This window comes from Ictidomys tridecemlineatus, chromosome 5 (genome assembly GCF_052094955.1).
Source record: "Ictidomys tridecemlineatus isolate mIctTri1 chromosome 5, mIctTri1.hap1, whole genome shotgun sequence".
Taxonomy (NCBI): domain Eukaryota; kingdom Metazoa; phylum Chordata; class Mammalia; order Rodentia; family Sciuridae; genus Ictidomys; species Ictidomys tridecemlineatus.
This window is the reverse complement of record NC_135481.1, coordinates 6,823,662-6,834,281: the sequence shown is the minus strand read 5'-3', so window position 1 is coordinate 6,834,281 and position 10,620 is coordinate 6,823,662. Positions and strand designations below refer to the sequence as shown.

Genomic DNA, 10,620 nt, shown 5'->3' with positions numbered 1-10,620 from the left:
GGGGAGCAAGAGGAGGCAGAAGGTTCAAGTTCCATCTAAAAAAGGCTTACTCTCTTGCCCTCCACATTCCAGCTGTATTTAGCCAATGTGTAAAATAGGTGAGGACTGATAGGTGGGAAGTTAGGATACTTACCTACTCTTTCCAAGCCACTTCTCCCCCAACCTAATTCACTGGAGCCATGATACTGACAGTGGCTGTGTTCTCTATTTATTGCCACAGCTCCTGCAGGGCAATCCATCTCCCAGATTATTGCTCCCATGGTTTGGTGACCTTGCTGCCCTCTATCTTCAGATCTAGGAGTGATAAGGGCTCATTCTGTTGCTAGTTTTTGGGCGCCTCACCGTCCTTTGTTGGTTCTTTTTCATTCTGACCTTGTTAATACCCATATAAATAGTCCCTCCTTTGTGAGTTCTCCTCAATTAAGCCTTTTGAATGTGCCCTTTCCTGCCTGGAATCACCAGTAGCAATTAATTCACTTAAAAACAACATGATGAGGTCCATTTGCAGCTGGATCTATGGCCTGGACCCCACCAGTCTGCAGGAGCCCAGTTTGTGACTGCTGATGCTCGCTCAGAGCTCAATACCTAGGCAGCAGGCTCAAGCTGAGAACACCATACAGATCGATGCAGTGCTGGGGGCACCAGTACACAGTAATTTGAAACCCAAGGAGCAGTCCCCAAAAGGAAAAACACTCAAGATGTGTCCAACCAGTTTAATGACTGATGCAACCATGCATTGCCAAACTACAGAGCACCAGGGGTACAAGAGGCACAGAGACCTTGAGGGGAACACTACAACATTGTCACAGGGAAAATGGGATCACCTAATGTTGATAGGAGGGAGGGTGGCCCACTGGCAACTCAGACCTATGACATATTCCTTGGGGAAACCTGCATCCTGTCCCAAAAGTGGGAACAAGTTGGCCGCCTTCACTCCCGGACATAAATTCTTGTGCAGACCACATCATCGGCGCCGAATGTCTGCAGAAAAGAAGAAAAGGAAAACCAATCAGTACAGATGCCTGTGCAAAAAATGTTTAAAGCATATTGCTAATAAGGCCAGTTACTGCCCTGTTAAAAACTGTTTGTAACAGGCATTCAATTTCCTGTTGTGCTGATGCTAAGTAAGCACTAATAGTTTGAGGTTCCTCCCCAAGCTCCTTAATGGCAGAGGCAACTGGGGTATTGACATAAGATATGCAAGTTTCCCAGCTTTAGTTTTGAAGTTATATCAAAAGGGGAAGAACTTCATACTGGACATTTCTGAAGGGGTTCCATCTTCTTTCAAACCACTGCAAGAGAGCAAGGGGCTTGGACAGCTGGGGTCACAGGGTCCAATACCAACAAGTGAGATGAGATTGCTTTGGAGACAGAATAGAATTGATTTCCAGGAAGCATCTATGAAGCCTGGGAGAAAGACTCCAATGTGTAACTACAACAGGCCTCTGTATCCACAAGCTCTATATCCTCAGATTCAACCAACCACAGATTGAAAATACTCAGAAAAACAATGCATCTGTATGAACACATACACACTTTTTTTCCTCATCATTATTTCCTAAACAAAAAAGTATAACAGCTTCTTACTTAGCATCTACATTGCATTAAGTATTACTAGTCATTTAGAGATGATTTAAAGTATACAGGAGGATTTGCATAGGGCATATGCAAAATAGTACCCCATTCTACAGAAGGGACTTGAGCATCCATAGATTTTCCAAAGAGAGTCCTAGAACCAATCCCCCAATCATGCTGAGGGAGAATTATAACACTCAAATCAAACCAATGGCAAGCTAGGAAATTGGTCTCAGCTGCAAAAATGCAGCACTGGCACCCTGATCTAGCTCTCCAACTCACAGATGGGTAAACCTAAGCCATTCTCTTCCTCTCTAGGCTTGTGCGGGTGGACAATAGGGAGGGGAGGACTTGAACAAAATTATCCCAAAGGTTCTTTCCATCTAAAATTCTATGGCTCTTTGTTAGTTTGTTTGCTGATGGGAAGACACGAATCATTGCGCAGACAGAGAACATTTTTCTTCTGGCTCCTGAAATGATATTGCCCATAAGTAAGTTGTCTCAACTTTTCCAAAAACTAGCAATTACTCACATGCCTGTTCTCCTGGGCCTCTCACAGGCAGTCAGAACAGAGAAAGCAATGTGTATGTTCAAAAACCAAAACCTTCCCAAGTCATTAGGCCTGATGTATGGGTATGTTTGTTTGCAGATGTAAAATTATCTGCTGAAAGGTCCTTATCTATCAGATTTTCACACTGGCCTGAGATTCAAAAGTTAAAATCACTGGACTAAGAGTTTAGTTTAAAAGGACTTTAGAGTTAAACAAATTTTTAAATCCACATAACAATTGTACAATTATGGGGTGTGTAATGCAGATTGGTCATGAAATGCTCTCAGAGAGCATTTGCTAGGGCATTATCCCAATACATATGCTTCATAACAATACGTCTAATACTTAGCAGGAAGCAAATGACCAAATGATCCCACTAGGGATCCTCTGATTTCACTTACCCACTCTGGACACCTATCCTCTTTCCCTAACAGTGAGGAACAGGGATGATTCTGTGTCCTGGGGGTATGTGGAGGTGGAGTTCCCATCATAAATCCACTTCTCAGATATTTGGATCCTGCAGACCATGTTGGTTTTCCAGAACTCTTTGAGCTCTGTGGCCATGGAGTATCAAGTAGAATGCCAAAATTTAGGAATCTGACTCTTTACCCATGTAGTAAATATTCTGGTTCTCTGAAAGCTCACTGAGGCTAACAAATGGCTTCAGGACACTAGAAGAAATCCCATTTCCAGCCCCATTTGAACTTCTCAGCCTGAAAACTATGCTTAGAGGTTGCTGAAAAAAATTCTCCATAAAATATTCCAGAGCAGTTTGAAGGAGTATACTCAGTTTTCAAAGAAACATAACTTACAGCTCAGGGGCAATTTATGGTTGGCACTGGGGGAGCTTATTTCAACTTAACCAGAATAATTTGCCTCTTGTTATATGGAGATTGCATCTCCTGATGTTTTGGATTTATTCATGATAATAACTCTTGAAACAAAAGCCCACATTTCAGATTCCAAATGTCAAGAATTAATGCTCCCTTTGAGGCTTATATAGGTTTGCTGAGCCAGGAAAGGATGCTGGGGTGGAACTATAGTGTGGGGGGAATGTGGGATTCAGAGGTGGTACAGTCCTTCTAGCAGAATTTGGTCTATGACTCTGGCTGCTCAGGTTCTGCAAAGGTTAATAAAATCACACCTTCTCAGAGCAAATTGATCTTACTTAACCCTTGGCTACACTTCCGAACCCTTAAAATCATTTGCTCTTTGCTGTCTCTGGTCCCAGTAAACCATATGTGCCTTTTCTCTGATGTTTCCAAGTCTCAGCCTCAAATTGCTCCCCAACCCCATCAAGTATTCCTTCCCTGGAAACATTAACCAGGTTGCAAATTAAGCCAGTCCTTTCTCTATGAAAGGAGAAAAGCATGCTAAATCATCCCAGCAAGACAAGAGGGGAGAGAGAGGAAGAGATATCAACGCAGCCTCAGTTAAAGCAATAGAGACAGTTCAATTTAGGGTCTTCTTGCAGAACAAACATGTAATTTCAGGGCTGAGAGGGACCTCAGGGACCAGAAATCAACTCAACCCCTAATTTTACAGCAGGAGTATTGAGCTTGGGAAGGGAAGGACAATGCCTAGATCACAGAGAGAGTCTGTTCTTTTCCCAGGACACTTTGCCATCTCCTATTCCCAGTATTTTGGGGTAACATTCACTAAGATGGGGCAGGTGGAATTTTAGAGGCGAGATGTTCATAAATGTCTGATGGAGAACAAAGAATGTAAATTTCTTGTTACTCAAAATGGCTTTTCCTTTTTCTAGTCTTGGGGGTGGGATGGTTGCAAAAAGTTTGATCAGTCCTGAAACACAAAATGCTTCCTTGGGGAGTAGCATGGGGGTGGTTTGCCTCCCAGCCTTCCTTTGTTCCTCTACCTTAAAAGGGAAGAAGGGTGGGTGATTAAACTATAGGGATTTATAATTTGGCCTCATCAGGTAATTTTGTTTGTCTGAGGGTGTTTGTATGTTTCTGCCTGCATACTTTTAAGGTTAGAGTTCACCTTCTCCAGTTCTAAAGGCCCTGTCCATCCACATTGTTACATTCAGACATTTCCCAAATTAGCATTACTTCTCTGTCTCCCAAAGACCAAAGGAGTTTGTGAGTCTGGAGGTAAAAAAGTTCTCTATGGCTTTGAGTGCTGATGTGATAAAAATTTCTAATACCTTTCCCAGCCAGCAAAAGCATGAGAATGGCGGGGTGGGGGGATCCCTTCTGTAGTAGGATCCTGGGGGACCTCACAAAGCCCAAGTATTCTGAGCCAGGGTGGAGGGGAAGTTGGCTTAAAAGAAGTCTTCCTCCCACTACCTCAGGGACAGTTTGGATAGTGGCAGGCACCCCAGCCTGTTTCTAGCCTCTATTTTGCCACTCCTCTCTCCTGCCAAATATTTAACGATGACTTCCTCTGACCTATGCTGTCATCTTGGGCTTTCTGCTCCAATTTTAACCCAGGGGTCTGGGGATGCAGCTCAGTGCTATGTAGAGATGCTTGCCTAACAGTGAGGTCCTCCACCCCAGGACTGCAAAATTAGAAAAAGAAAAATGAAAAAGCATACATTTTAATCCAAGGCAAAAGTCTTTCTTTGAATGAGAATATGAGAACAACATTTTTGTGCGGGTCACCTCAGGATTATCTGGGGAACTTTGGGATCATTTCAAGGTCAAAGGGCCCTCACCAGGATGAGCTCGTCGTTGGCCAGCTCGCGGGTCCAGTAGGTTTTGGGGCCATCCCCCTCAAGCAGAGTTTGCGTGCAGTGGATTTTGTTTTCGTTCTCCCAAGTGGCTAAACTCTGCAGGCAGGAAAACCATTAGTGACATTAATTACAGTCTCGGCAGCAGGAGCAGAGACAACAATGAGCACCGGAGAATAATTGCTGTGCAGAGAAGCAACACATGGTCCTTGTCACAAGCACATAGAATCTTCTCTGCTGAGCTACATAAAGTCCAAATTCAGAGTGCTGGTCAGGGATTTTATGGGGTATAAAATACACCTTGTATTACACACACATACACACAGACTCACTCAAGCAGCAAAGCCTTAGACATGACATACATCTCTAGGAATAAAATTCAGAGCACGCAATGATTCTTTTATGTCAAAATAGACTACCTCTTCAAGCAATTTGAATTTTAAAGGCAAGAACCTTCACGTTAGAACCACAAAATTTTACAATGGTTAAGATACCATGTTTGTAAGTACATCCATAGCCAGCAGATCAGGAGAAGGATTTCCTGTAGAGGTTTTGGGATAACATTTTCCTTTCTGTTTGCATTTCTCATCAGATATAGCACACAGCCTCTTGTTATAAACCTGGATGTCTCTGACAGGATAAAAATGCTTCCATTTTGCAATTTATAACCTTCTAGAAAAATTTTTAAATCAAACTGATCCAAAGATTCTTCATGCTTTTGGAGGGGAGGCAAAAGGGGGAATTCTTTGCAGCTTTCCCCAGTGTCTGCACAAAGTATGGTACAGCTGGGCTGGGGAAATACTGAATGTGCACATAATTGCTTTTTAACTAACACATGGGACATCTTCATCAGGCAAGGTAGGGGCTGGGGGATAAATAAAGCCCTTCTCTCACAGTCGTTTTGTGAACCTTTGATTTTTTAAAAAATCAGAATTACTCTCCCTGGCACTAGCTACCCTTGGTTGTCCCCAAATTAAGCCCTGTCTATTATCAAGCCTTCTCCCTCAAGACTAACAATCCTGTCCTGATCTTTGGTTTTTACAAACAATGTGGTGATTTGGACCTCATATCCCACCTGTTCCAAGCCTGAGCATCACTTTCAGACTATGTCAATTTTGAGGGCCAAAGATTGCCTTGTGCATCCTGCTGGGGATGGGGGTGGGGGTGGGGCTCTGGGTTTTTCAGTCCTTCTTCCAAGCCTGGTCCAGACTCCCTGGGCACCAGCTCCAGGAAGGCAAAGGAAACAATTCCTCACTGTTTGTAATGTTTTTACTTATTTTCATTTTTCAAAAACGTTGAAGAAAACCAGGGAGACAGATATTCTGTCACTCATTTAAAATAATAGGCAGCAGCAGTACTTATTTTTCCATCTGCTTAAACGAATGCAGTTTTTTTGCCCATGCAAAAAAGAAATGTACAATTGTTCATCCCTGGGTCAGTGTTTATAGAAATAAAAACCGTCTTGCCCTTGAGGACTTAGAGAGGGCACTTAGTCTACTCCCTCAGCCAGAACCTGCTGTTGCTTTTGGAAAGATTCTGCCTTTCCCTGGTTGAGGGCGGGGAGGGATACCGGAGTATTGGGACTGCTGAAACTGGATCCAGAGCTTTCCCAGACGGCCCAGGGACCCAAGGGGCGGGACAGGAGAGCTGCTGTTCCACCTGCGACAGGAAACATGGCAGCAGCACTGCCCTGGAGCCAGGCAGCCCCTGCAACCTCTTCCTCCCGGCGCGGCCTGCTATTGCGCGGAGGGTGCCCCAAACGGCTGCAAAAGTCACAGCTAGGAACGCTGAGCAGACCAGAGCCCGCGCTTTAAGCGTGCCCGTTAGCACCTCAGGGTGGTTCAAGGATGGGTTCAGAGAGGGGGTAGGACATTTTCTTTTAAGCCCAGGGCAACCAGGTTTCACAAACCCTCCTGCAAACAGCACGAAAGCACGCCACAGGCTGCTAAGAGAGACATATTTCTACGGAGGCAGGAGTCCATGGGCCGCCAGCGGGAACCTGGGAACACTTGCGCGGGCTATGAAACCTCACCCTGCACTTGCGTCCGTCCACAGTTTCCTCCTCGAAGCCTTCTCCGACCTTGAAGTTGATCTCAGTGGTGCGCACCGTGGTGGAAGTCTTGATGTAGAACTGGTCCCCATCCTGGCGGATCTCCACGTGCGGCTTGGACGCGGCAGCCACGGCCACCTTCCTCAGCATGGCGTTCACACCTGCTCAGGAAAGGGCGCGTGCACCACCGTCTCGGGTCATAGGATCTCACCATTCACCCCTCGTCCACGGACCTGTTGGGTACTTCCCGAAATCTCTAACTTTACCAGCCTTAAAATCTACCTGTCCTTGCCCTAGATTTCGAGATGAGAAACAGGCTAAGAAAGGTAAGTGGCTTTCCCCAAGTCACCCAGTGAATTCGCGGCAAAGCCTAGTCTCTAATTGAGTTCCCAAATTCCAAGCCCCTAACTTTCCAGTAATCGCTCCTCGCCATGATCTAGCGCGAAATAAAGGCGGAACCGTCGGGTTAGACGCCAAACATCCAGCAAACGTTTTCCTGAACGGGTAGGTCCCTGGCACTACTCACCTCCGGGAGGAGAGATGCCCATGGAGATGGAAGCGATTTATCGCTCGCTCCCTGGATTCTCTTCTGCCTGAGGTTCCCCAATGTGCACCCTCACTGGGGCCGGGACGCCGCACCTCGAAAGCCGCTTTTCCCCGTAGGGGAGCGCCCTTCTCCCCAGCTTACCCAGTGCCTTGAGGAGCTCGTCGAAATTCTCGCTGCTACGCATTTTCCAGGTGCCGGCGAAGTTGGGCATGGTGGCGGTGGCGGTGGCGGTGGCGGCGGCGCTAAGGTAGCGGCAAGCACGGACAGCGGCGGCGCAGCGGGCACACTCGGAGTTGCAAGGCGGAGACTGGCGCTCTGCGCCCAGCCGCGCGCGCCTTGAGTCACTGCAAAGGTGCCCCCCCTCCCGCTTGGGCCCCGCCCCTACCCCCCGCGGCCCCCACTCAGTGTGATCCCAACTCCCGCCCAACCCTTCCCCCACTCCGCCTTGGCGTCCCAGCCTCGGGTGGTGCCGGCCTGAAACGGGTTCTCCAACTTGGGGGGCACCTCCGTCACTCCCAGGCCACCCTCATTCTGTTTTAAATGAGTGATGGGAGGTTTGAAAAAATGAGACTGGTCCTTGTCGAAGCTTGGCCTTGAGAATTTGACATCATTCTACTTTTGCATATGTTTGAAATATCCATTCTATAAAGTTAAAATGGGTAGTGGGGGTCACTAAGGGAAAGGAGCCACTATCTTCCCTTTCAGTCGTGCCTTCTGAGTGTCACCAGACAGTCCGGTCCCCTCCCTTCCCGCGCGTGGGATCCTGTTCCGCATCCCCACCACATACCTCTCGCCTCTGCCGCGAGACCATAGGAGTGAGTGGCGGGAAAGCCCCAACCCCCAACCCCACCAGCCTGGGCACTACTAGGCTCGCGCGAGATTGTCGTTCTGCGTGCGTTCGTAGGGAAGGCCTTCAGGCCTTTGTCGTTCGCCCCAAACAGACTTTGGGTTGGGAGGGTGGACTGAACAAACTCCAGAACATGGGATAATTTCGTCCTGTTTTGCAGAAAAGCAAGGCTTTGCGTTCTGTAGTCAGGTTGGGAAGGCCAAGCGGAGGAAGACTCCTCCCTTCTTTTTCTCCCAAATATGTACCATTGCCAGGGAGTACACTTTCCCGTGGCTCTCACAGCTCTTCACTGAAGACCTCAAATTTTCCTTCCTGCCTTTTTCCACTGTTTCACCATCTGTACACCCCAGCCAAACTGCAAAACTCAAGATTCTAGAACCTGCTATGCATCTGTCCGTCTCTAAGCCATTGTCCATGCTGTGCCCTCTCCCAGCAATGCTTCTTTCCTCTTCAGGTTAATAAAACCTTTCTCATTCATCAAAGCCCATCTTTATGTAAAATTAATTACCTTATCAAATATGAATATTTTTCTTTGAACTTACACATCCCTTTTGGTTCTGCTCTTATTCAGGTCTTAACTCTGTTGTAATCTGAATTTGTAGAGGACAGTTATTGAAGTTTACCAACCTCTCCTCCTTTCCTCAGGCCCCATCAGGAAGGCTCAATAACTATGCATTGATTTGAGAAGGATGTAAGTGTTCCATGGCCCTCGGGTGGTGTGGGGGTAAAGATTCCCCAAGGGCCTGGGAGTAATCTGTGCTGAATGCTTGCTGAACAGGGCCCTGGACTTCTGGATGTGACTGGGTCTAGTCTCCTGCCCAGAGGCCCTAAGAAACTAAGAAAGCAACTGAACACAAGAGCATGGAAAGGGACGGTCACCAACTGGAAAGGAGTATGGGCAGGGCTGGCTTTATGCACATGCAACTGGTATAGTCACACAGGACCAAGCACTTAGAAGGCCTTGGTGATTGGATTGGAAAATGAAAAAGCAGGAATGATCTGCAATTGCCATTTTGAAATTCTTAGTGATTTTTGAAAAGGGATCCTTTTCGTTTTGCACTGGCAACTGCAAATTGATTTTTGAAAAGGGATCCTTTTCGTTTTGCACTGGCAACTGCAAATTGAAGTACCTGGTCTTCAATGTGGAAGGAGGAAGATGAGGCTGTCATGGAATCATACCTGCTTCACACAGGGTCTAGTATCTCTGTAGTTAGGGAACGTAACACAAGTGCCATACAGCTGAAGCAGGTGTCTGCCCCCATCTAACATACCTACAGCAAGGGGTCAGTCATCTCAAGCCAGAGTGGGGAGGTGCTGGGGGTTACTGGAGGGGGTAGCAAAGTTGGAGTTAGTACTATAATTAAGGCTCAGGGAAAGTCTGTGAAGATAGAGGGCTGTGGAAGAGACATGAAAGTGACTGGCAGGTCTTGCAGCAAAGGCACTTGGTGGACAAAGAGGGCAGAGGGAGAGGGAGAGAGTCATTGTAATAGAGAAGATGGAGCAAGATAAGCCAGGTGAAGGGTCTACCCCCCAGGTTGGTGCTGCCATGACAGGAGGGTAGTGGTGTTTTTGTCCAGGCACAAAATGAGAACAAAGGCAGAGGCAGGGTCCAGGAGGGAGGAGGGCACGGCCAGTTCAGCATTAGAGTGTGAGTTGGTCCTGGAGTCTTTGTGTGCCCACTATTGTAGTCAATGGAAATCCAGAGGTGGCCAGCATAGACAGAAGGAGTCAGATGTCTCAGAAACCCTAAACCTCATCACATGGTACATTGAAGGGAAGGTCAGGGTACCATTTCTGGTCTGGCTACCAGGGGAAACCCTCAGCCAAGAGGGGAACAAAAATACCACCATCAGAGTATTTCTTGGACCCAGCCCCAGGTTTCTCCTATTAGACAGAGGAGATCCAACTCTTGGCATGGACCTCAAAACAGACTGACAGAACCATCCCAAACCCTGTAAGCTTTCCTGTCTTCTTTCTTCTTTTCTTTACCTTTCTGTTTAGTAACTCTTTCCAACTACCCCTCTGAGCCAGGAACTGGGTGCCACTCTAGGGATAGTAACCAATCAAGATCCAGGTCCTATCCTGATGCTTGCTATTTAACTGGGGGAGAAACTTAGAACTCTGTGATCACTATGTGGGCTAGTGCTCAAGTGGCAGGTGCTTGGAGTAGATCTGGAGGTACTGAGAGAGATTGTATGTGTGTATGTGTGGGGGTATAATCAGAAGGAAAACACATGCAAGGACAGAGGTTGTAAAACAGGGATGTGTATGTTGGACCCTATATCTCCCAGCATGGCTAGATTGCATAACTCTAAGAGGGTAAGGTAGGAGGTGACGCTTACAATGTAGGCAAAATCACTCC

The 10,620-nt window shown here is 46.8% G+C and overlaps 1 protein-coding gene across 1 annotated transcript; it reads right to left on the bottom strand.

The window, feature by feature from the left end:
• Positions 1-698: 698 nt before the first annotated feature.
• Positions 699-7,741, bottom strand: Crabp1 (cellular retinoic acid binding protein 1). The gene is made up of 4 exons (XM_005316853.5): positions 7,553-7,741; positions 6,847-7,025; positions 4,800-4,913; positions 699-981 (listed from the first exon to the last, which is right to left on the bottom strand). The coding sequence occupies exons 1-4, from the start codon at positions 7,620-7,622 to the stop codon at positions 931-933; spliced, it is 414 nt and encodes a 137-aa protein (XP_005316910.1). The 5' UTR covers positions 7,623-7,741; the 3' UTR covers positions 699-930.
• Positions 7,742-10,620: the final 2,879 nt, after the last annotated feature.